The sequence below is a fragment of the Arachis hypogaea genome, chromosome 12, assembly GCF_003086295.3.
Source record: "Arachis hypogaea cultivar Tifrunner chromosome 12, arahy.Tifrunner.gnm2.J5K5, whole genome shotgun sequence".
NCBI classification, from domain to species: Eukaryota; Viridiplantae; Streptophyta; class Magnoliopsida; order Fabales; family Fabaceae; genus Arachis; species Arachis hypogaea.
The window spans coordinates 96,740,782-96,768,311 of NC_092047.1; the positions used below are offsets into that span (position 1 = coordinate 96,740,782).

Genomic DNA, 27,530 nt, shown 5'->3' on the forward strand with positions numbered 1-27,530 from the left:
CTTTTTTAAAATACAATCACCTCTTTTTCAGAAAGAGCTTAATTCACAAGAGTTATATTACCGAAGACTAAAGTTTGATTTGGTAAAGTTTTTCGAAAAGATACACATATTTTTTAAAAGTACAAATTTCTCATTTTATATTTGGTAAATAAAAATAATTATATACATTTTTTATAGTATTTTTAAATTTTAAAAACTATTTTATCAAATATAATTGTTATTATTTGTGTTTATTAAAAATTATTTTTAATTTAATTTATTAAATATAAATACTATATTTAAAAAAAAAATATTTTTTAAAAACTCTTTTATAACAGCACTGCACAGGTCCCAGGTGTAAGCGTGTCACCATACGTTTCTTCGTCTAGTCTCTAGTGTGCTGTTTGACAGTGACAAATGTGGCATCATCCATCACTTCAACACACTCACCCTAATTATCTATTAATCATAATATTTTTCTCAAACATGAATCAGAATCACCCTTGTTATAGTTTTTCTTTTTTTCTTTTTCAATATATACATTTTTGCAGCTTCTCCAGGGACGAACCATGGTGGTTCATTCTTCTCCCCTCTCTTTTCAAGTACTGTTTCTTGTTCTCACGATTTTGCTGCAGATAGAATCTCATCAGATTGAAGATGTTGCTGCAAAAGTTGAACACCTTCCTGGTTTTGATGGCCCACTCCCCTTTCACCTTGAAACTGGGTACGATCAGCATATATGTTCACGGTTCACCACTTTTGTGTATTTTTGATATCCACCATTGACTCTTATTCTTTTGTTTATTATTTTTTATGAAAAATAACTAGAAATTCTAATTCATTCTTTTAAGAATTTAACTTTATACATTCAATTAACTAACGTTATGAAAAAATAATTTTTTTTTATATTGATTATGTAAATGATCGTATAAAAAAAATGTGATTAGATAATTATGTAAATGAGTTGACATTATTAATATATTAAAATTAAATTCTTCTTTTAATTAAAATATTTTATTTTTATGTGTTAAAAATATATATTTTGAAATTTTTACTCATTTAAATATTGATAGAATTTTTTTTAAATCAAGGAACTCAACACAATATGATAGAGAAAAAAGAACATCAAAATATAAATAAAAAAAATTAATGATTAAATTAGTTCTTAAAAAATAAGTTTTTTTAAATTTGTGTTTGAATTATTTTATCAACCAAATTGGTTCTTTAAATATTACAAAATAATCACATTTGTCATTCCATCACTCTATTAATAATTTCTATCAATGATTGGTGATGTAAAATGTTAACTAATAGCATACATGACATCTAGTATGTCCAATTAGACGCCGATAAAATATGTTTATGAAAATTTATCTATAATTACTACATTATATTAGAATTAGGATTTATGTAATTGAAAAAATAGACTAAATCGATAAATTTTTATAAACATATTTTGTTAGTGTCTAATTAGACATGTCAAGTATTATGTATGTTGTTTCACATTATCAACAATTAGCAAAAATTGTTAACAAAGTGAGAGAAAAACAAAATGTGGTGAATTTATAATCTTTGGATGAATAATTTGATTGATAAAATTTTTCATAAATGAATTTTAAAAAAATCCCATTTTTCAATAACTAATTTAATTATTAACACTAATTTAATACAAATTCAACTTTCAATACGAGGTTTATGTCTTTTACTACAGGTACGTGGGATTGGGGGACACAGATGATGACTTGCAAGTATTTTACTATTTTATTAAGTCAGAAAATGATCCTAAAAATGATCCTCTTATGCTATGGCTGACTGGTGGTCCTGGTTGTTCTTCATTTTCTGGCCTTGCCTACCAAATTGGTAATACCACTCTTCATTCTAATATCTTTTCTTAAACTTTACACATTTATGCATGTCTTCTTTAATCTCTATTTAGCCGAAATTTATCTGTAACGGTTTTATACTCAACACAAAATGTGCTAATTCAAACAAGATATTCACTGTCCATATACTTAAAGCTAAGCAAAAATCTAGTGTGGATGATGCTGCATTTGAGATATGTGTCACTTGATCAAATTCAATCATATAAATATATAATAATAGTCCATTTACCGATGTTTGGTTAGTGCAAATAGTTTAGGTACTAATTTCTCATAAACAAAGTTTTGGGTTTTAGATCTTGTGAATGGAAAAATAGTTTTGTGATTTCATTGTTTTACCCTGTTTGCTACAGGTCCGATAAAATTTAAAATTGAGGAATACAATGGGAGCTTACCTAATTTGGTCTTGAGGCCACAGTCATGGACAAAGGTACTGCAATTTATCCTCAAGAGTTATTGCATTTGTTTCTTGAACTATATCCAAATTTTGCAATGGTAATTTCTGTTCATTATTTAAGCATGTTGTTGTAAAATCTATGTATTAATTAATGTTGGTAGTAGATATAATATTTAGACAACTCCTAAAAGTTGTCTCTTTTATTTGGTAACTAATTCAAATAGTTTATAACTTTAGTTTGAAAGGTTTAACCAACCAAAGAAGATTTATAACATTTTCGAGAGAATTCGTCTATAGACTTCACAGTTCACACCCCAGTTGCTCACAAACAAAGTTGTCCAACAAATAGTACAACCCCAAATAGTTGTTCACATCCTTTTTTATGTGATTTTTTCTTTTACAAAAGAAAATGTTATTGGAAAGTGTTATTTTGCTAATCATTTCAATGTTTTTTCAGGTCTCTAGCATTATTTTTGCTGATTTGCCAATTGGAACAGGCTTCTCTTATGCCAAGAATGTCACCGCACATCGCAGTCATTCGAAATTAATTAACCATACCCATCAATTTATTAGGAAGGTAAAGTCTCTTTGCTTGTGTTCATGTCTCTGCTAGCCACTAGAAATTTTATAAAAAGGAGCCAAATTAAATACAAAATAAATTAAAATATAATAAAATAAAAAATCAATAAAATATAATTTATAATATATAAGTCAATATTAATAATTATATTATATAAAAATTAACATTTAACTACAAACTTTAGAATTTTTATATTTTTAAATTTGTTCTGTGATATTTCATATAACTAAAATTATAAATTTATCATCTGAAATAAATTTTGAAGCATTCTCTTCTTCAACATATACAATCATATAATCTGCTAAAAATTCATCTTTTATCTTATTTTAAAGTCTTGTTTTAATAATTTTTATTGTTTAAAAAATCTATTTAATTGTTTCTATTGTCATAGAAAGAATCAAAATAAAAAATTTTTTTATAGTTGTTACTTTTTTACATTAATATAAATCTATATTTTTTAATAACTTTTTAATTATTTATATATTTATACGTTTTTATTTTTTTAACCTATTTGTTAATTGCTACTAATATATTATAATATACATTATAATTTATACCTATTAAGTTACTAATATGTAAATTTTCTTAGTGTAATATACTAAAATATATTTAATCTATAATAATAATAATAATAATAATAATAATAATAATAATAATAATAATAATAATAATAATAATAATAATAATAATAATAAACTAATAGTATTATTTTTTTTAAAAAAAATGGGGGACTATGACCACTTTAGGCCCCGTAAATCCGCCGTTGCTGCTACCATATTTCTTGCTAATTAACATCTTAATGTTTCTTTTTTTCTTTTTGAGTAAAGTATTATTTTTATGGGATAAGTTTTATTTGTATTTCTAATGTTTAAATTGTTCTATTTGTATAAGTAATTCAATATTATCCTGCTATCAATTATACTAATAGATCAGATTGTATTTTTCAATTATTCTCACTTGGATGTATTCATTCTCAATTAAGTCTCACTTGGATGTGTTCAATTTTAATATTGTACCCAAAATTTGTGTCCATATTTAATTATATCCCTAAAACAGTGAATTATATAAATATTGCAAGGATTAGTTTCAATTTTAATGAATTATTATCTGGAGTGGATAATTAGTTCTGACCTAAATATTTTTGTATTCTAATTTTAACAAGAGATTTTTAAAGCTCCAACTAAAGTTCATAATGTGTAATTGACGGCAGGATAGCATTAAATCACTTTTACAAACGTTAGCGATACAAATAGGATGATTTAAACATTAAGAACACAAATATGACTTATCCTAAACGTTGAAAATAAAAACGATACTTTACTCATTCTTTTTTTGATTGTTCATAATGTAGTGTACTTTGAGCTTTATTTGGGAGAATCTTTATTATTAAGTTGTCATTACTTATGATGCTGCCCTTCTTAAATCTTAATGGTTGTAGTGGCTTCTGGAACACCCGGAATTTCTTTCAAATAAATTTTACATGGGAGCTGATTCATACTCCGGTATTGCTGCACCGGGTGTTGTTCAAGAAATTTTAAATGGTATAAATTTTTTATTGGCTCAAGTAATTACTATAAGAAATGGCTAATATCTTAATAATTTATTATAATCATCATGCTGAAAATGTTTCTTAATCATTTTAATTATCACTAATATTACTAATTATCGGTTGTTTTTCTTTTCCAAGTCATGATTGGTGTGTTTTTCTTTTGGACATTATAAACTGGTTTGCACTTCACACCCCTCAAGTTTTGCAAAACATGAGTCCTTTTACCTTATCTTTCATATAGGATAGCTTCATTGGTTCTATATAATTATTACCAAAATAATATAATAATTCATAATAATCTTCTCTTAGAAGGTTTTATGAAATATCTTTTAGATAAGCTTAATTTTTTTTACCATTCATACACATATAAAGCTTTATTAACTCACATGATTTTGATTAAACAACTGTTATTCAATTTCCTTGATTAACAGGAAATGATCAAGGTCTTCAACCCTGGATAAATCTCCAGGTTTGTCATCAGTTTGTTTGACCATTTTTTTATTAATGTTTTTTGTTATTGATAAATTAATATAAAAAGATTGCCTAACATATAATCAAAATCTTTCGCCTTTTTACCTTAGTCTTTTAACATGGATCGAACATCCTCCAATTTTAAGCATTACAAACTCACCCGCACCATATTCACACATACGGTACGAGCCTGGTATACTTGTTGCAAGGCATATATAATGACCACTAGACTAATTCCTTGTGTCCGGTTAAGTGAGTTCTTAATGATAATCCTGATGCAAGTGGTTCAATTGAGTCCAAAAAAGGAAAAAAAAATCCATTTTGAATGCGGTGTGTTTGACAATAGTTCTATTGGATTTGGTTAGTGTCCTTGAAACACAGACACATAAACAAATACACAAAGATACATAAATATAAAGATACACAAATTTTATAATGTGTTTGGTAATAATGTACAAGACACGCATGTATAAATCAAATGTTAATTTTATCCTCTGCATCTTATGTATTGATAATTTCAAAAATAATTAGGGATGAAAAAGTCAAATTTTGTGTCATATGCATAGTGTCTCCTGTCTCAACTTTAAGGAGGAACACTAAATATATGTATTTTGTGTGTATATATGTATTACCGTATCTATCTAAATCCTTGTCTCACCAAACAAACGCTGGACGTATACTGGCATGTCTAACAATTAGTGTCCATGTCTCAACAAATAAACACAACCTTATATAAACTATGAAGACTAATTAATTGGCTTAATTTTTCACAGGGTTATCTATTAGGAAACCCGATTACCACTGGAAAAGAGTCAAATGATCAGATGCAATATGCTCATGGAATGGCACTTATTTCCGATGAACTCTATTTGGTAATATAGTTTAATTATTAAGTATTCAATTTCATTATTTATTCAATGTTGATATACTTATTTTTGTAATGTCCATTTAACAAAAATGTTCCAAGGAAACTCCAATGATCTCTAATTTTCTGTAATCTATGGACAGTCTTTGCAGAGAAATTGTAAAGGGGAGTATATTGATATAGATGCCAAAAATGAATTGTGTTTAAGAGACATGCAATACTATCAAGAGGCAAGTATTAATAATTATCCAAACTTTTATTATTTTATTCACTTTTTCCCTTTTTTGTTTTAAAATAATTGTCGTTTTTACTTTCTATGTCAAAATACATTGATTTTCCAATGATATAAAAAAATGAAAACGAAAAATTAATTTAAAAGTTAAAACAAAGGAATACAACACGATTTTTGTTAAAATTGATAAACATTTTTTTTCTTATGTTCAGTGCCTTTCGGGGATTGATCCATCGTACATTTTGGATAGCGATTGCAAGGTTGATTTTCCTATGGATGATCAAGGGACACATGGGAGACTTTTGATTCAGAAGTTGGAGGGTCCTCTTAGTTCATATCTAACTGTGCCAACAGTGACCTGCCAAGTACTTTTGTCAATCATGTATATAGCTAATTATTTTGAAAAATTTTTAAGTATATCGGTGTTTTATATTAAATTTTAACCATCGATTTTAGTTATATATATTATATATATTTTTTATAGTTAAGATGAATGGTTAAAAATTATGACATCGGTATACTTGAAAATTTTTTTTTATACTGGTGTAGATTTAAAAAATCCAAGGCATGGGTTTTTTTATATTGTTTAACTTTTTTAGCAAAAAAATAACAAACTGGTTGGTCCGATTTATAATTTTAAAAATTAAAATTTTTTTAACATTAAAATCGGATCCAATTTTTGTTTTCAAAAATAAAAAATTAAAATTGAACTACAAATCGGACTGTTGGATTCGATTAATATCAATTTTAAAAAAATTTTATATGAAAAAAAATTTAAATTTTCAATAACAATATACTACACATATTTATTTATTTATTTTTTTTTTGGTTTACCCAAACGGTATCCCCCAACCTGACTTGGTTGGTCGAGTGGTCAGCTCACTCGTCCGCTTAAGCAAGTGTCGGGAGTTCGAACCCCGCCTTGTGCATGCAGCAACCTATTGGCCAGCGGCAGACCCTTAAATGGAGCTCAGATCCGCGACGGATTAGTCCTTAACATATTTATTTTTTTGATTGTCTATGATATCCATCAACCTAACAGGCCAAATCCATATAAAAAAATTCATCCACACACGTTTTGAGTCCATTTTGATTTCAATCTGATTTTTCTGTGTTTTCTTTCGTAGGCTTATTGTTCTTTCCTTACCACCCAATGGGCCAACTCCCAGAGTGTTCGCAAGGCATTGCATGTGAGAGAGGTATGTCATGTGTAGTGTTTGATCCAATAATAAATCTGCAATAACTTCCTTTGATATTATTGGATCAAACACTACTAAGGTAACTTCATTTCACAATTAACTAGTATAAAACCGTAGTGTACATAATTTATTTTATTGTATTTTTTATAGTCTATTTTTAAAAAGATTAATATATATCATTGATTGTTGAAAAAAACTGTTAACGAAGTAATAGAAAGACAAAAATAATAAATTCATAATTTCTAAAAAATTAATTTAATTGATAAAATTTTTTAAAAATAAATTTGAAAAATAATTTAAAGTTCAATATTTTTCACATCGAATTAGTAGATTTTAATAATAATAAATTAAGAATGACATATTAATATAGAGACGAAGTAGCTTAGATATTGCAAAGATGAAATTAGACATTTTTAAATACTTTTCGATAAACTACGTTATTTGTTTTAGTAGAATTATTTAAATTGTCATGAGAAATGATAATTTTAAGTCCATGTTTGTTGATGACTCTTGAGCCTGCCACATAATGTTGGCAATAAATAAAAATCGGTTACTTAAAAAGTAAGTCTACATGATTCAAAAATTGTATTTGATTTTTATTAATTGTCATATTATAAGAGAACATCAAATTGAGATAAATAAGATAAATTGAGATATTATAAATTTTTTATCTAATTCCTTATATAATTACTGAAAGTATTTGTATAAAATCTTTATCGAAGACATCTGTTATTACTTTGAAAAGTTAATTATTAAACTGTCAATTTTTTTTTTCAAATGTCAGTTTAATTTTACAATGATTCATTGACCTTTTCTATCAACTTTGGAGTGAAAGTAGATTTTTTTTTTTTTTTTTTAACTTTTATAATCGTACGAAATCAGACTCATGCAAAATCGCAAGTAAGATTGTTAATAATTGAACTTATTTGATAAAATTAACTATTTTATATAGTAAAGATAATTTTATAGATTACATAGTAGGCAAGCCATAGAAATGTATATTGCTAGCATAATACTTTTCTTTTTATTCATCTTCAACAGTAATCATTTCTTCCCGTGTAATATCTTCATTCTTTAACATGCTTCTTGTAATGGTTTTTAAAGAATGTTAGGGACTAACAATTTTTGTAATTTATAGTCATCAAGTAGTCATTAATAATGTTTTTAATGGTGTGAGATTACTCACTTTTCTTTGGCTGATTATATGCTGGCCAAAATTTAATAAAGTTGTTAGTCTTCTAGACTTTTCCATAGTTTTTACATTGCTTTATTATCACAATCTTCCATCCAAAATCTGAAACAGAAATATTAAATACTTAAACTGAAACTCAAATTATAGGGAAAAAAAAACTAATGATTATTATAATCATCATTTTTCACGGCAAATGATATGACAAAACAATAGATTATATAAACCTCAATCATTCACCTATCTACCATTCATATGTCGAGACACCAAATATAATATCAAAAATAATAATAATTATCTCTTTAAATATTATTTTCCTTAATTATTAAATTAAGAATTAACCTGTTCTTCAAATGTGAGCATTATGCTATATAATATATATAAAGAACTACTCTTACCCTTATCAGTTATCAAGGTAAATGTTAGCATCAAATACCATTTATACCGCAGAAAAAAAAAATATAATTTCAAACTCATCAATTCTGGTTAACATTAGCAAAGGAAATGTCTTAATTAGACAAAAAAAGTATTGTAGACTTACTCCTCTATATTCTTCTAAAGCAAAAGTGTTATACTCCTTAGAAAGAGAAGTCATTTGTTTAAGTCCAATTCCAAAGTCATGAAATGGATGTGCAGGTTTCAGTGTTGTTGTTATTGAATAATTCAAAATATAAATTCAAAGTTTCGGTTCTCCAAAAATTACACAAAAACAGAAACTCATTGCAAAATTATAAATTATAATTCAAGAACTCAAGGAGATTCATTGTGTGTGGGGTGCAAGAGGGCACATTAATTTATGTGGTTTGCATAGAATGAATTTTACATAACATGTCTTCTCATAACGAGTAGAATAACTATTTTCAACTTTATAAAAACCAGACTCAATACGACTGGATATTAATTTGTGGAATGAGCACACTCAAAGAGTCCATAATTCACTGAGCTCTACATACCTCTATAGACTATAGTAATCCATAAATAATATTTTCACTTAAAGTGAAAGCAACAACGGTACCAAGTATTATCTCACTAAGATTATTATATAAATAAAAATAAATCTAGAGAAAAGCAAGCTTATTATCTTCATGCTACTCTTCTTCATTATGGGTGAATTCATTAATTTCTTGTTTTGTAATAATAAAAGTTACGGTTCTCAAGGGACGTACCTCTTTTCCCCAAAGCTAATACTATCTTCATGCTACTCTTTTTCATCACCATGCATATCATCCTTACCACTTCTAAACTTTGCACGTAAATATTTTCTTTGTCTAATCACCGATGAAAAATCACACATCATTAATTAGCACAACTCGTGAATAAAATGCATTTTAAAAACTTGCAAAAACAATAGAGTGCGCTAAGCAATAATTTTAACTTCTAATGTTAAATGAATATATATATTTGTACTTTATCATGTGTTCAATTTGACGTCTCATTGTAAGGACAAATGGAGAACTCCTGCAATAGAGTAAGATAGGCTAGAAGAAAGGGGCATCAAATATGGAAAAGAAAATCATCACAAATACTATGCAAAAAACCTTGGTGAAAGAATGCCTGCAGCCATATTCACATATCAAATCATCAATATCATCTATCAAAACAGATTCACCCAAACTATCTACATAGAAATAGTTATAGTTTAGCTAGACAATCTGCAAATTATATTATTTGTTGAACAAGTATAACACAATATTTCAATGAAACCAAGTGCTTTCAAGAAAACTAAACTAAAAGATCAACTGATTCCACCAAAGTCATATAGTGATTCTCATATATGATGCCATTCTAGCAGTGACACATATTCTCGATTCAAAAACATGTTTTCAATAGATTTCCCTTATTTACTGCTCTATAATAATGGATAATTGCATAATTAAACTACATATCACAAATTAGTAGTCACAATAATAAAATGGAGTCATGATTTGAGTAACTTATTTTTGGTAAAATAGAGTTTTGAAGCTCAAACAATATCATAGTGGAAAAATAATGGGAGAAAGTAAACAATAAACTTAAGAAATTTCAGCAACATATTATCTAGTTTAAGTCATGACTAATTTTGTGGTGTACACAAAGCCTTTTCATCAAATATAATACACTAAAATTTATAAAAGATACAAACAAAAAAGAAAGGACCAACCTCTCTTACTTCATTCATCAAAGCAATAAAAACTAAACAAAAGTAGATTGTTTGAGTATGTAAATTTGTCATGAGAATAACAATAGCTATATGGCCAACGGCAACATAAAAGTTGTTAACCCTACTCTTTTAATTTGGTCAAAGTGATTAAAATATCTAACATAGGAAATAAGAATAAATTGATAATGTGACATAAGTGATGGTGGATTTAATATGTCAAGAATAAGAATATGCTTTAAAAAAGATTATTTGAATTTTTAATTGCAACAGCAAACAAAATATACATTTAATCAAATAATTAGATGCTTTCTAAAAAATATAACAAAATATAATAAAATATTATAGAATTTGATGGAAAGAACAATTTAAAAAAAATAACAAAATATTATAAAATGAGCAATTTTCAAAAGCTTTTTCTACTTAAAATGTGAGTACATGAAATACATTTATTTTAGTCCTTTTGAAACAATCTCCATCATGTAGTGTAATGAAAATGAAAAGAACAACTTCATCTTCAATTATTACACATAATTATTGTAACTAACTAAAAATTATGTAATAACAACATAGATTATCTACCTTACTCCAAATGAGTACACTTTTTAAGTATTTGCAACTAAAAATTACAGCTAATTATGAATATAAAGTTTGGTCAATATATAGTATATGAAGAAGAAATCACTTAATAAACTTAATAATAATGTTTAGTTACTTTGCCATCAGCTTCAATTTTATAATATCTATTAAAAAATGAAAGCAAAACTATTGTGAAATAATTTCCTTTCAAAAATTCATTGTAATTTTATTCAGATAAACATTTTAAAAATTAGCAAGAGAAAACAACGTACCGCCTATGAAAATCCATTTTATATCCTACACCTGATCATTTTAAATGTCTCTTTTATTTGCCAAATTCATTATTTTCACATATTATTTATCTTGCAATGATCTAACAAATTCGTATGAAAGAGTACAAATATCATACTATAATATTTAAAATAGATTTCTTTTATTTTACTTTTTTAGTAACTCATAATTTAAAGTAGATTATTTATGAAGTACTATTTATAAAAGAAAAAAAAAATGAAAATTGACCTGTTCATCATTGATCTTGAACTCCCTAGCCTTCAGAAACTTGAGAAGAACCATATTCCTGCCTTCATCTCCTTTGCTTAGCAGAAGAGGTATCCCACAAAGAGACACATCTTTCTCTACTCCAACACTTTTCTTCTCTGATTCTATTTTTTTTCCTCTTGTTCCTTCACTGGTTCCACACCCTCCTTATCAGCACCTTCTTTTTTAACTTCTTTTTCGTTATTATTACCTTCAGTTGCTTCATTGATCTTCTTTGGCTCTTCTATTTTTTAATCAAACAGGTTGTGTCCCAAGATAGCTTCTTAAAGCTTAGCCTTTAGATAGATAGCATGTGAAGACTTCAAAAATTTCAATCACTTTACTGATAGTTCTTCCTGAAAGCATGTATAATGTGATTAAAGAGTTGAAAACAGTAAAAATAAAAAAAGTAAGCACCAACTTCTCTGAGAATCAATGAAACAATGAAAGGGCCATCAAAGATTGCTTATCTCAAATTAGAAAAATGAAAATTTTTTAAATTTTTTCACAGTGTTAAAGCTAAATAATAATTTTCAAAAGAACCCAAAGGATAAAAGAGATTGATGTGGTTGAGGAAGCTAACCCATTCTACACAACGTAGGAGGGTCCTTCTGCAAATCTTTGAGCTCCTTCAAGATGCGCTCCGACGCCGTATTTGAACATTACATATATTAAAGTAATAGATCAAGAATCATTCAAGCTCTAAAATTGAATCTGAGATCCATTCTGAGTTCATTAACTGTGCTAAAGAAACACTTTCTCAGTTTCATTGAATTTGCATAAACACAACGATTTGTGTAAATATTCTAACTCTTAAAACATAAATTACCTCAGCAACACCGACAATGACAGCCATCCATGATGAGTAACTGTGCGAATGGATGGAGCTTCAGTTTTCGCGAACAGATAAGAAGTCTCTACTGACGGTTCCACTGTTCGCATCGTGAGCAAAGTTTTTGTGTTTGCTCCGGTAATAGTACAGAGCTTCGGTACTGGCAGTTGGAGAGACGGATGGAGAGAGATCTGATGAGGGAGGAGTGTTTTTGAATTTTTAAATACAGTGGTCGGTAACAAATGTTCAGATTTGGGTTTTGTCATTCAATTTATATGTACACAACACAGTTTAAATTTGACATCTAAACAACCGTTATTTACTTTGATGCCCTTATCCTTTCACTACGCCACATGTCGATTATAAAGCCTTCTTCAAACAGGTTGTGTCCAGGGATAGCTTCTTAAAGCTTAGCCTTTAGATAGATAGCATGTGGAGACTCCAAATATTCCAATCACTTTACTGATAGTTCTTTCTGAGAGCATGTATAATGTGATTAAAGAGATGAAAACTGTAAAAATGAAAAAGTAAGCACCAACTTCTCCGAGAATCACTGAAACAATGAAAGGGCCATCAAAAATTACTTATCTCAGATTAGAAAAATGAAATTTTTTAAATTTTCCAACAGTGTTAAAGCTAAATAATAATTTTTAAGATAACCGAAATGATAAAAAAGATGGATGTGGTTGAGGTAGCTAACCCATTCAATACAACGTAGGAGGGTCCTTCTGCAAATCTTTGAGCTCCTTCAAGATGCGCTCCGACGCCATATTTGAACATTACATGCATTAAAGTAATAGATCAAGAATCATTCAAGCTCTAAAACTGAATCTGAGGTCCATCCTGAGTTTATTAACTGTGCTAAAGAAATACTTTCTCAGTTTCATTGATTTTGCATAAACACAACGATTTGTGTAACTATTCTAACTCTTAAAAAATAAATTACCTCTACAATACCGCCAACGACAGCCATCCATGATGAGTAACTGTGCGAACGAATGGAACTTTGGTTTTCGCAAACAGATGAAAAGCCTCTACCGATGGTTCCTCTGTCTGCATCGCAAGCAAAGTTTCTGTGTTTGCTCCATTGATTGTGCAGAGCTTCGGTATTGGCAGATGGAGTGACGGATCGAGAGAGATCAGATGAGGGAGGAGTGTTTTTGAATTTTGAAATACAGTGGTCGCTAACAAATGTTTAGATTAGGGTTTTGTCATTAAATTTATATGTACACAACACAGTTTAAATTTGACATCTAAACAAATATTATTTACTTTGATGCCCTTATCCTTTCATTGCACCACATGTCGATTATAAGTCTTCTTCAAATAGGTTGTGTCCCAAGATAGCTTCTTCAAGCTTAGCCTTTAGATAGATAGCATGTGGGGACTCTAAAAATTCCAATCACTTTACTGATAGTTCTTCCTGAAATCATGTATAATGTGATTAAAGAGATGAAAATAGTAAAAATGAAAAAGTAAGCACCAACTTCTCTCAGAATCAATGAAACATTGAAAGGGCCATCAAAGATTGCTTATCTCAAATTGGAAAAATGAAATTTTTTTGAATTTTTCCACGGTGATAAAGCTAAATAATAATTTTCAAAATAACCCAAAGGATAAAAAAGATGGATGTGGTTGAGGAAGCTAACCCATTCTACACAATGTAGGAGGGTCCTTCTGAAAATATTTGAGCTCTTTCAAGATGCGCTCCGACGTCGTATCTGAACATTACATACATTAAAGTAATAGATCAAGAATCATTCAAGCTCTAAAACTGAATCTGAGATCAATTCTGAGTTCATTAACTGTACTAAAGAAACACTTTCTCAGTTTCATTGATTTTGCATAAACACAACGATTTTTGTAACTATTCTAATTCTTCAAAAATAAATTACCTCTGCAACACTGCCAACGACAAGCATCCATGATGAGTAACTGTGCGAACGGATGGAGCTTCGGTTTTCGTGAACAGATGAAAAGTCTCTACTAACGGTTCCTATGTTTGCATCGCGAGCAAAGTTTTTTTGTTTGCTCCGGTGATAGTGCAGAGCTTCGGTACTGGCAGATGGAGAGACGAGTGGAGAGAGATCTGATGAGGGAGGAGTGTTTTTGAATTTTAAAATACAATGGCCGCTAACAAATGTTCAAATTAGGGTTTTGTCATTTAATTTATATGTACACAACACAGTTTAAATTTGACACCTAAACAACTATTATTTACTTTGATGCCCTTATCCTTTCATTGTGCCACATGTCGATTATAAAGGCCTCTTCAAACAGGTTGTGTCCAGAGATAGCTTCTTCAAGCTTAGCCTTTAGATAGATAGCATGTGGAGACTCCAAAAATTCCAATCACTTTATTGATGGGGTTGAGGAAGCTAACCCATTCTACACAACGTAGGAGGGTCCTTCTGCAAATCTTTGAACTCCTTCAAGATGCGTTCCGATGCCGTATCCAAATATTACATACATTAAAGTAATAGATCAAGAATCATTCAAGCTCTAAAACTTAATCTGAGATCCATCTGAGTTCATTAACTGTGCTAAAGAAACACTTTCTCGGTTTCATTGATTTTGCATAAACACAGTTTGTGTAACTATTATAACTCTTAAAAAATAAATTACCTCTGCAACATCGCCAACGACAGCCGTCCATGATGAGTAACTGTGCGAACGGATGGAGCTTCAGTTTTCGCGAACAGATAAAAAGTCTCTACCGACGGTTCCTATGTTTGCATTGCGAGCAAAGTTTCTGTGTTTTCTCCGGTGATAGTGCAGAGCTTCGATACTGGCAGATGGATAGACAGAAGGAGAGAGATCTGATGATGGAGGAATATTTTTTAATTTTAAAATACAGTGGCCGCTAACAAAAGTTCAGATTTGGGTTTTGTCATTCAATTTATATCTACACAACACAGTTTAAATTTGACATCTAAACAAGTGTTGTTTACTTTGATGCCCTTAACCTGTCACTGCGCCACATGTCGATTATAAAGGCTTCTTCAAACAGGTTGTGTCCCAAGATAGCTTCTTCAAGCTTATCCTTTAGATAGATAGCATGTGTGGACTCCAAAAATTCCAATCACTTTACTGATAGTTCTTCCTGAAAGCATGTATAATATGATTAAAGAGATGAAAACAATAAAAATGAAAAAGTAAGCACCAACTTCTCTGAGAATCAATGAAACAATGATAGGGCCATCAAAGATTGCTTATCTCAAATTAGAAGAATGAAAACTTTTTAAATTTTTCCACAGTGTTAAAGCTTAATAATAATATTCAAAATAACCCAAAGGATAAAAAAGAAGGATGTGGTTGAGGAAGCTAACCCATTCTACACAATGTTGGAGAGTCCTTTTACAAATCTTTGAGCTTCATCAAAATGCGCTCTGACGCTGTATCTGAACAATACATATATTAAAGTAATAGATCAAGAGTCATTCAAGCTCCAAAACTTAATTTGAGATCCATTCTGAGTTCATTAACTGTGCTAAAGAAACACTTTCTCAGTTTCATTGATTTTGCATAAACACAACGATTTGTGTAACTATTCTAACTCTTAATAAATAAATTACCTCTGCAACACCGCCAACGACAGCCATCCATGATGAGTAACTATGCGAACGGATAGAGCTACGTTTTTTGCAAACAGATGAAAAGTCTCTACGGAGCTTTCCTCAGTTTGGATCGCGAGCAAAGTTTCTGTATTTTCTCCGGTGATAGTGCAGAGCTTTGGTACTGGCAGATAAGGAGACGGATGGAGAGAGATCTGATGAGGGAGGAGTGTTTTTGAATTTTGAAATACAGTGGCCGCTAACAAATGTTCATATTAGGGTTTTGTCATTCAATTTATATGTACACAACACAGTTTAAATTTGACATCTAAATAAGTGTTATTATCTTTGATGCCCTTATCCTTTCACTGCGCCAGATGTCGATTATAAAGGCTTCTTCAAACAGGTTGTGTCCCAAGATAGCTTCTTCAAGCTTATCCTTTAGATAGATAGCATGTGGGGACTCCAAAAATTTCAATCACTTTACTGATAGTCCTTCCTGAAAGCATGTATAATGTGATTAAAGAGATGAAAATAGTAAAAATGAAAAAGTAAGCACAAACTTCTCTGAGAATCAATGAAACAATGATAGGGCCATCAAAGATTGCTTATCTCAAATTAGAAGAATGAAAATTTTTTAAATTTTCCCACAGTGTTAAAGCTAAATAATAATTTTCAAAATAACCCAAATGATAAAAAAGATGGATGTGATTGAGGAAGCTAACCCATTCTACACAACGGCGGAGGGTCCTTCTGCAAATCTTTGAGCTCCTTCAAGATGCGCTCCGACGCCGTATCTGAACATTACATACATTAAAGTAATAGATCAAGAGTCATTCAAGCTCTAAAACTGAATCTGAGATCCATTCTGAGTTCATTAATTGTGCTAAAGAAACACTTTCTCAGTTTCATTGATTTTGTATAAACACAACGATTTGTGTAACTATTCTAACTCTTAAAAAATAAAGTACCTCTGAAACACCGCCAACGACAACCATCCATGATGAGTAACTGTGCGAATTTGCAAACAAATAAAAAGTCTCTACTGACGGTTCCTCAGTTTGCATCGTGAGCAAAGTTTCTGTATTTGCTTCGGGGATAGTGCAGAGCTTCGGTACTAGGAGATGGAGAGAGATCTGATGAGGGAGGAGTGTTTTTGAATTTTGAAATACAGTGGCCGCTAAATATTGTATAGATTAGGGTTTTTACAGTCAATTTATATGTACACAAAATAGTTCAAATTTGACATCTAAACAACTGTTATTTACTTTGATGCCCTTATCCTTTCACTGCGCCACATGTCGATTACAAAAGGCTTCTTCAAACAGGTTGTGTTTCAAGATAGCTTCTTCAAGCTTAGCCTTTAGATAGATAGCATGTGGGGAATCCAAAAATTCCAATTACTTTACTTACAGTTCTTCCTGAAAGCATGTATAATGTGATTAAAGAGATGAAAACAGTAAAACACCAACTTCTCTGAGAATCAATGAAACAATGATAGGGTCATCAAAGATTGCTTATCTCAAATTAGAAAAATGAAAATTTTTTAAATTTTCACACAGTGTTAAAGCTAAATAATAATTTTTAAAATAACCCAAAGGATAAAAAAGATGGATGTGATTGAGGAAGCTAACCCATTCTACACAACGTAGGAGGGTCCTTCTGCAAATCTCTGAGCTCCTTCAAGATGCGCTCCGACACCGTATCTGAACATTACACACATTAAAGTAATGGATCAAGAGTCATTCAAGATATAAAACTGAATCTGAGATCCATTCTGAGTTCAATAACTGTGATAAAGAAACACTTTCTCAGTTTCATTGATTTTGCATAAACACAATAATTTGTGTAACCATTCTAACTCTTAAAAAATAAATTACCTCTGCAACACCGCCAATGACAGCCATTCATGATGAGTAACTGTGCGAACGGATGGAGCTTTGGTTTTCGCGAACAGATGAAAAATGGCTATCGACAGTTCCTCCGTTTGCATCGCGAGCAAAGTTTCTGTGTTTGCTCCGGTGATAGTGCAGAGCTTCGGTACTGGCATATGGAGAGATAAATGGAGAAAGATCTGATGAGGGAGGAGTGTTTTTGAATTTTGAAATACAGTGGCCGCTAAATATTGTATAGATTAGGGTTTTTTCAGTCAATTTATATGTACACAACACATTTCAAATTTGACAACTAAACAACTGTTATTTACTTTGATGCCCTTATCCTTTCACTGCGCCACATGTCGATTATAAAGGCTTCTTCAAACAGGTTGTGTTTCAAGATAGCTTCTTCAAGATTAGCCTTTAGATAGATAGCATGTGGGGACTCCAAAAATTCCAATCACTTTACTGATAGTTCTTCCTGAAAGCATGTATAACGTGATTAATGAGATGAAAACAATAAAAATGAAAAAGTAAGCACCAGCTTCTCTGAGAGTCAGTGAAACAATGAAATGGCCATAAAATATTGCTTATCTCATATTAGAAAAATGAAAATTTTTTAAATTTTTCCACAGTGTTAAAGCTAAATAATAATTTTCAAAATAACCCAAAGGATAAAAAAGATGGATGTGATTGAGGAAGCTAACCCATTCTACACAACGTAGGAGGGACCTTCTGCAAATCTTTGAGCTCCTTCAAGATGGGCTCCGACGCCATATCTGAATATTACATACATTAAAGTAATAGATCAAGAATCATTCAAGCTCTAAAACTAAATCTGAGATCCATTCTGAGTTCATTAACTTTGCTAAAGAAACACTTTCTCAGTTTCATTGATTTTGCATAAACACAACGATTTGTGTAACTATTCTAACTCTTAAAAAATAAATTACCTCTGCAACACTGCCAACGACAGCCATCCATAACGAGTAGCTGTGCGAAGGGATGGAGCTTCGATTTTTGCGAATAGATGAAAAGTCTCTACCGACGGTTCCTCTGTTTGCATCGCGAGCAAAGTTTCTGTGTTTGCTCTGGTGATAATGCAGAGCTTTGGTACTGGCAGATGGAGAGACTGATGGAGAGATATCTGACGAGGGAGGAGTGTTTTTGAATTTTGAAATACAGTGGCCGCAAACAAATGTTCAGATTAGGGTTTTGTCATTCAATTTATATGTACACAACACAGTTTAAATTTGACATCTAAACAAATGTTATTTACTTTGATGTCCTTATCCTTTCACTGCGCCACATGTCGATTATAAAGGCTTTTTCAAACAGGTTGTGTCCTAAGATAGCTTCTTCAAACTTAGCCTTTAGATAGATAGCATGTGGGGACTCCAAAAATTCTAATCACTTTACTGATAGTTCTTCCTAAAAGCATGTATAATGTGATTAAAGAGATGAAAACAATAAAAATGAAAAAGTAAGCACCAACTTCTCTAAGAATCAATGAAACAATGATAGGGCCATCAAAGATTGCTTATCTCAGATTAGAAAAATGAAAATTTTTAAAATTTTTCCACAGTGTTAAAGCCAATTAATAATTTTCAAAATAACCCAAAAGATAAAAAAGATGGATGTGGTTGAGGAAGCTAACCCATTCTACACAACGTAGGAGGGTCCTTCTGCAAATCTTTGAGCTCCTTCAAGATGCGCTCTGACGCCGTATCTGAACATTACATACGTTAAAATAATAGATCAAGAATCATTTAAGCTCTAAAACTGAATCTGAGATCCATTCTGAGTTCATTAACTATGCTAAAGAAACACTTTCTCAGTTTCATTGATTTTGCATAAACACAACAATTTGTGTAACTATTCTAACTCTTAAAAAATAAATTACCTCTGCAACACCGCCAACGACAGCCATCCATGATGAGTAACTGTGCGAACTGAGGGAGCTTCGGTTTTCACGAACAGATGAAGAATCTCTATCGACGGTTCTTCTGTTTGCATCGCGAACAAAGTTTCTGTGTTTGCTCCGGTGATAGTGCAGAGATTTGGTACTAGTAGATGGAGAGACAGATGGAGAGAGATCCATTGAGGGAGAAGTGTTTTTGAATTTTGAAATACAGTGGCCGCTAACAAATGTTCAGATTAGGGTTTTATCATTCAATTTATATGTACACAACACAGTTTAAATTTGACATGTAAACAACTGTTATTTACTTTGATGCCCTTATCCTTTCACTGCGCCACATGTCGATTATAAAGGCTTCTTCAAACAGGTTGTGTTTCAAGATAGGTTCTTCAAGCTTAGCCTTTAGATAGATAGCATGTGGGGACTCCAAAAATTTTAATCATTTTACTGATAGTTCTTCCTAAAAGCATGTATAATGTGATTAAAGAGATGAAAACAGTAAAAATGAAAAAGTAAGCACCAACTTTTCTGAAAATCAATGAAACAATGAAAGGGCCATCAAAGATTGCTTATCTCAAATTTGGAAAATGAAAATTTTTTAGATTTTCCCACAGTGTTAAAGCTAAATAATAATTTTCAAAATAATCCGAAGGATAAAAATGATGGATGTGATTGAGGAAGCTAACCCATTCTACACAACATAGGAGGGTCCTTCTGCAAATCTTTGAGCTCCTTCAAGATGCTCTCCGACGCCGTATCTGAACATTACATACATTAAAGTAATAGATCAAGAGTCATTCAAGATATAAAACTGAATCTGAGATCCATTCTGAGTTCATTAACTGTGATAAAGAAACACTTTCTCAGTTTAATTGATTTTGCATAAACACAACGATTTGTGTAACCATTCTAACTCTTAAAAAATAAATTACCTCTGCAACACCGCCAATGACAGCCATTCATGATGAGTAACTGTGCGAACGGATGGAGCTTCGATTTTCGCGAACAGATGAAAAATGGCTATCGACAGTTCCTCCGTTTGCATCGCGAGCAAAGTTTCTGTGTTTGCTCCGGTGATAGTGCAGAGCTTCGGTACTAGCAGATGGAGAGAGATTTGATGAGGTAGGAGTGTTTTTGAATTTTGAAATACAGTGGTCGTTAAATATTGTATAGATTAGGGTTTTTTTCAGAAAATTTATATGTACACAACACAGTTCAAATTTGACATCTAAACAACTGTTATTTACTTTGATGCCCTTATCCTTTCACTGCGCCACATGTCGATTATAAAGGCTTCTTCAAACAGGTTGTGTCTTAAGATAGCTTCTTCAAGCTTAGCCTTTAGATAGATAGCATGTGGGAACTCCAAAAATTCCAATCACTTTACTGATAGTTCTTCCGGAAAGCATGTATAACGTGATTAATGAGATGAAAACAATAAAAATGAAAAAGTAAGCACCAACTTCTCTGAGAATCAGTGAAACAATGAAATGGCAATCAAAGATTGCTTATCTCAGATTAGAAAAATGAAAATTTTTAAAATTTTCCCACAGTGTATGTTAAAGCTAAATAATAATTTTTAAAATAACCCAAAGGATAAAAAAGATGGATGTGGTTGAGGAAGCTAATCCATTCTACAGAACGTAGGAGGGTCCTTCTGCAAATCTTTGAGCTCCTTCAAGATGGGCTCCGACGCCGTATCTGAATATTACATACATTAAAGTAATAGATCAAGAATCATTCAAGCTCTAAAACTGAATCTGAGATCCATTCTGAGTCCATTAACTTTGCTAAAGAAACACTTTCTGAGTTTCATTGATTTTGCATAAACACAACGATTTGTGTAACTATTCTAACTCTTAAAAAATAAATTACCTCTGCAACACTGCCAACGACAGCCATCCATGATGAGTAGCTATATGCGAACGGATGGAGCTTTGGTTTGTGCGAACAGGTGAAAAGTCTCTACCGACGGTTCCTCTGTTTGCATCGCGAGCAAAGTTTCTGTGTTTACTCTAGTGATACTGCAGAGCTTCGGTACTAGCAGATGGAGAGACGGATGGAGAGATATCTGACGAGGGAGGAGTGTTTTTGAATTTTGAAATACAGTGGCCGCTAACAAATGTTCAGATTAGGGTTTTGTCATTCAATTTATATGTACACAACACAGTTTAAATTTGACATCTAAACAAATGTTATTTACTTTGATGTCCTTATCCTTTCACTGCCCCACATGTCGATTATAAAGGCTTTTTCAAATAGGTTGTGTCCTAGGATAGCTTCTTCAAACTTTGCCTTTAGATAGATAGCATGTGGGGACTCCAAAAATTCTAATCACTTTATTGATAGTTCTTCCTGAAAGCATGTATAATGTGATTAAAGAGATGAAAACAATAAAAATGAAAAAGTAAGCACCAACTTCTCTGAGAATCAGAAAAACAATGAAAGGGCCATCAAAGATTGCTTATCTCAGATTAGAAAAATAAAATTTTTTTTAAATTTTTCCACAGTGTTAAAGCTAAATAATAATTTTCACAATAACTGAAAAGATAAAAATGATGGATGTGGTTGAGGAAGCTAACCCATTCTACACAACATAGGAGGGTCCTTCTGCAAATCCTTAAGCTCCTTCAAGATGTGCTCTGACGCCGTATCTGAACATTACATACGTTAAAAATAATAGATCAAGAATCATTTAAGCTCTAAAACTGAATCTGAGATCCATTATGAGTTTATTAACTATGCTAAAGAAACACTTTCTCAGTTTCATTGATTTTGCATAAACACAACAATTTGTGTAACTATTCTAACTCTTAAAAAATAAATTACCTCTGCAACACCGCCAACGACAACCATCCATGATGAGTAACTGTGCGAACTGATGGAGCTTCGATTTTCGCGAACAAATGAAGAATCTCTATCGACGGTTCTTTTGTTTGCATCGCGAGCAAAGTTTCTGTGTTTGCTCCGGTGATAGTGCATAGATTTGGTACTGGCAGATGGAGAGACTGATGGAGAGAGATCCAATGAGGGAGGAGTATTTTTGAATTTTGAAATACAGTGGCCACTAACAAATGTTCAGATTAGGATTTTGTCATTCAATTTATATGTACACAACACAGTTTAAATTTGACATCTAAACAACTGTTATTTACTTTTATGCCCTTATCCTTTCACTGCGCCACATGTCGATTATAAAGGCTTCTTCAAACAGGTTGTGTCCCAAGATAGGTTCTTCAAGCTTAGCCTTTAGATAGATAGCATGTGGGGACTCCAAAAATTTTAATCATTTTACTGATAGTTCTTCCTGAAAGCATGTATAATGTGATTAAAGAGATGAAAACAGTAAAAATGAAAATGTAAGCACCAACTTCTCTGAGAATCAATGAAACAATGAAAGGGCCATCAAAGATTGCTTATCTCAAATTTGGAAAATGAAAAATTTTTTAAATTTTCCCACAGTGTTAAAGCTAAATAATAATTTTCAAAATAACCCAAAGGATAAAAAGGATGGATGTTGTTGAGGAAGCTAACCTAATCTACACAACGTAGGAGGGTCCTTCTGCAAATCTTTGAGCTCCTTCAAGATGAGCTCTGACGCCATATTTGAACATTACATACATTAAAGTAATAGATCAAGAATCATTCAAGCTCTAAAACTGAATCTGAGATCCATTCTGAGTCCATTAACTGTGCTAAAGAAACACTTTCTCAGTTTTATTGATTTTGCATAAATACAACGATTTGTATAACTATTCTAACTCTTAAAAAATAAATTACCTCTACAACACTGCCAACGACAGCTATCCATGATGAGTAACCGTGCGAACGGATGGAGCTTCGGTTTTCGCGAACAAATGAAAAGTTTCTACCAACGGTTCCTCTGTTTGCATCGCGAGCAAAGTTTTTGTGTTTGCTCCGGTGATAGTACAGAGCTTTGGTACTGGATGATGGAGAGACAGATGGAGAGAGATTTGATGAGGGAGGAGTGTTTTTGAATTTTGAAATACAGTGGACGCTAACAATTGTTCATATTAGGGTTTTGTCATTCAATTTATATGTACACAACACAGTTCAAATTTGACATCTAAACAACTGTTATTTACTTTGATGCCCTTATCCTTTCACTACGCCACATGTCAATTATAAAGGCTGGACACTTGTCGAACAATGAATCATGTACTGCTCTTCTATTATATATAGTGAGATAGTTCAATCCAGCTGCTGAGTATATCTGTTAGTATTTTTTGACAATCAACACATTTTTTTAAAAGAAATGTTAGGAGGTCAATATTTTTTGTCAATATTATTGGTCAATATTTTAGATCAATATTTTGTTTTTATACTATTTGAATTTTGGATTTAGAATTTACTATATATATACTTTTGTTGGCTAAATAATGTTGGCCAAAACTAATACATTTTGTTAATTATTTAGCATTGTTCTTTTCTTTAACATTATTCAATCTAGCTTTCTTTACATTAGTATTTCTTAACAACAAACACGTATTTTCTTGGTTTTTATAATTAAAAATTAACCTAAATATATAATTAATTCATAATAACCTAGATCACCAAAGAAGCCTAAGCACTAAGCATTTAATGGATATATCATGCACATGAATTTACCAAAGCTAAATGAATGCTTCACAGGAAATAGGAAAATGGAAACGGTGTTACACTACTGATTTTGACTTCGACATCACTAGCAGCTTCGAATTTCATGTAAATCTCAGTGCAAAAGGCTACCGTTCCTTGATATTCAGGTAAGGTTTCTAGACGCTTCGAGTTTGAAATAACAATTTGAGTATCTTTCTTTTGGCTTTAATTTCTTGGGATATTGGCAACCAAGCTGATTTCATGGGGAAATAATTATTGTTTTGACAGCGGCGATCACGACTTAGTTGTTCCTTTCTTATCGACTCAAGCATGGATAAGAGCTCTAAACTACTCCATTTTCGATGATTGGAGGCCATGGCTTGTAAATGGCCAAGTTGCAGGGTATGCATGAACCTTTTAGCCTTTATATTATATAAGAGAAGAAAGTAACAAATAAACTTTTGAATATTTATATTTCAAATAAATTAATCCTGAAAATAAAAAAAATACCAATAAAGTCTTTTATAATAGCAAATGTAGACAAGTTAATTTAAATTAAGACTTTCTATTTTAGTTATAGAGGTTAATTTAAAAGTAATGTGTCCACATCTACTATTATAGAGGATTTTATCGGTATTTTTTTTTTTCAAAGACTAATATATTTAAAGTATAAATCTTTAGAAACTTATTTGTTACTTTACTCTTTATAATATGATATATATTGAAGCTAGTTTTATAGTGCCTATGTTTGTGGTTACTATGGTAGTAACCATTCTATGTAAATTATGAGTTAATAATCATTTTAATTAAAGCCTATGACTATAACGATGTGAAGTTTACTGTGAGGGTATAATGAGTTATTTTACCTATGATGATCAGTGATATATGCAATATAGGTTTATAAAAAGTACTAGATGCACATAAAAAAATTAGTTACCAAAGTCGTTATATATTTATGTATAAATATATGTATTATTTAACTTATTTTTAATGTATATTTTATATTTAAATAAATATTTTAAATTAATAACTGATTTTATGGCTAACTTTTGGTGTACATGTAGCATGACTGATATATATATTTACTAGTATTTTTACCCGTAATAATATTACGGGATATATATTTTTTAAAATTACGGTTCACTTTATTCTAACAGTATAGATTATGTATGGCACAAAAAATTTATAAAATCAAACTACTTTTATAAAAAAAAGTCGTAGATTGACAAAAGTCTCTGGCTAAGAAGATCAAGGTATCTATAGATAAAAAATTAAATAATAAGATTTTTAGTTATTATTTTTATATGAAAAAGTCTAATTTTTTTATTAATAATTAATCTTAACATTCGTTATCTAAAATTTGAAACAATTTAACGTGTATACTTTTACATTTAATTAGGTGTTAAGTCTGTTGCACAAATAGAAATAATTAATTTTTATACTTGTTATTTAAAAATAATATTTTTTTCTTTATATATATAAAAAAATAATTAGATATTAGCATAAAAAATTAAACTGATAGTTATAAAATTAACTCAAAACTTTTTTTTTTTGAAATAATTGAATCTTGATTCTAACTTTTAATTATAACATTAGTATTCTCTCTAAATTATATATAATAAATATTTGAAAGAAAAGAAATGAAAATATAGATTAAAAAGATAAGCGGTGAAATTTTAAAACTAAATAAAAAACTAAAAAATATGTATATAATAATAATAATATTTTTTATTTGAATTATATTATTTTGTTAATTTTATTTTTTGTAGAATAGAAAGGTAGAAAAAATAGAGAATGAGAGAAAAGAGAGAGAACGATAAAGATGAAGAATGAGAGTGAGAGTTTGTTAATTTTGGAAGAAAAAATTTTATTTTAATTGTAATAAAAAAATATCAGATGACATATTTTGATTTGTCAAATTACTAATATAAAATATAAATTATATATAGAGTAAAAATGGTAGAAAGAAATAGAAAAATAGAGAGAGATAGATGAGAGAATTTAGAAAGAGAGTTTATTAATTTTGAAAAAAAATATTTTCGCTCAATTTTAATAAGAGATTGTCATGTGACACATTTGATTATTAAATTAGATAGTAATATATGATACATAATATAGGTATATTTCAATTTCAGTTTTAATATTTTAATTTTAATTTTAATGCAATTAAAGAATGTCAGGTTGTACATTTTGATTGTCAAATTAGTAATTAGTCATTGATATTAATAATGATATATAAAATAGATAAAATGGTTGAAGGAATGAGAGAGATAGAGAAAAGAAGATGGAGGAGTGGAGAACTCTTTAATTTTGGAGGGAAAGATTTGATTTCAATTGTAATGAGGGAGTGACATGTGGCACATTTTGGTTGTAAAATTAGTATGGAGGAGGGAAGAATTCTTTAATTTTGGAGGGAAAGATTTAATTTCAATTACAATGAGGTAGTGACATGTGACATATTTTAGTTGTAAAATTAATAAGGAAGAGAGGAAAATTCTTTAATTTTGGAAGAAAAGATTTGATTTCAATTATAATAAAAAAGTGACATATGGCACATTTTAGTTGTAAAATAAAAAATATATAATAGAATAGATTCTTCCAACAGTATATTAGTACCTTGTATCTTATTTTTGCGTATTTGCTTTGTATAATCGTCGAAAGGAATTGTTTACATAACATTATTATTTCTTAAAACACTCCAAGACATTGAGCATGTATAAATAATTTGTCTCTTGAGCAGGTTTACAAGGACTTACTCAAATCAAATGACGTTTGCAACTGTGAAGGTAAAGAAAAAAACATTAATTCTTTAATTTAGATAAAAAAAAAGTCCTTTTTTTTTCTTGTGGTGTCTCTCTATTTTGGAAATTTTTCCATTTCTTTTTTTCTTCATATGTAATAATAGGGTGGAGGGCATACAGCTGCTGAGTACAAACCAGATGAATGTTTAGCCATGTTCTCTAGGTGGCTCTCTAATGCCCCTTTATGACTTTAATAACTAAAATGTTACAAAACTAGTTACACATGAGATGATGCTCATTCATCTATGATTACTTGTAAAAAATCAAATAATATAATGTGTAACTATTCTGTGTACTAAGTGTTCAACTATATTCTATACTAATAGAGAAATTTTATCCCTATTGTGGAGAA

At 30.3% G+C, this 27,530-nt stretch overlaps 1 protein-coding gene and 1 long non-coding RNA gene across 3 annotated transcripts; one reads left to right on the plus strand and one right to left on the minus strand.

The window, feature by feature from the left end:
- Positions 1–339: 339 nt before the first annotated feature.
- Positions 340–27,530, plus strand: LOC112727785 (serine carboxypeptidase-like 2). Of its 2 annotated transcripts, XM_025777687.2 has the most exons (14): positions 340–703; positions 1,691–1,839; positions 2,213–2,289; positions 2,714–2,833; positions 4,275–4,377; positions 4,817–4,854; positions 5,630–5,728; positions 5,865–5,951; positions 6,166–6,318; positions 7,081–7,152; positions 24,432–24,544; positions 24,666–24,779; positions 27,118–27,163; positions 27,283–27,530. In XM_025777687.2, the coding sequence occupies exons 1-14, from the start codon at positions 549–551 to the stop codon at positions 27,364–27,366; spliced, it is 1,410 nt and encodes a 469-aa protein (XP_025633472.1). In that variant the 5' UTR covers positions 340–548; the 3' UTR covers positions 27,367–27,530. The 2 variants fall into 2 exon arrangements, with proteins under 2 accessions (XP_025633472.1, XP_072065629.1); XM_072209528.1 differs by lacking the exons at positions 4,275–4,377; positions 4,817–4,854 and having other exon boundaries at positions 349–703.
- LOC140177078 (uncharacterized) lies at positions 8,512–12,670 on the minus strand. The gene is made up of 3 exons (XR_011868761.1): positions 12,424–12,670; positions 12,178–12,333; positions 8,512–11,950 (listed from the first exon to the last, which is right to left on the minus strand). It is a non-coding gene; the product is annotated as an uncharacterized lncRNA (long non-coding RNA).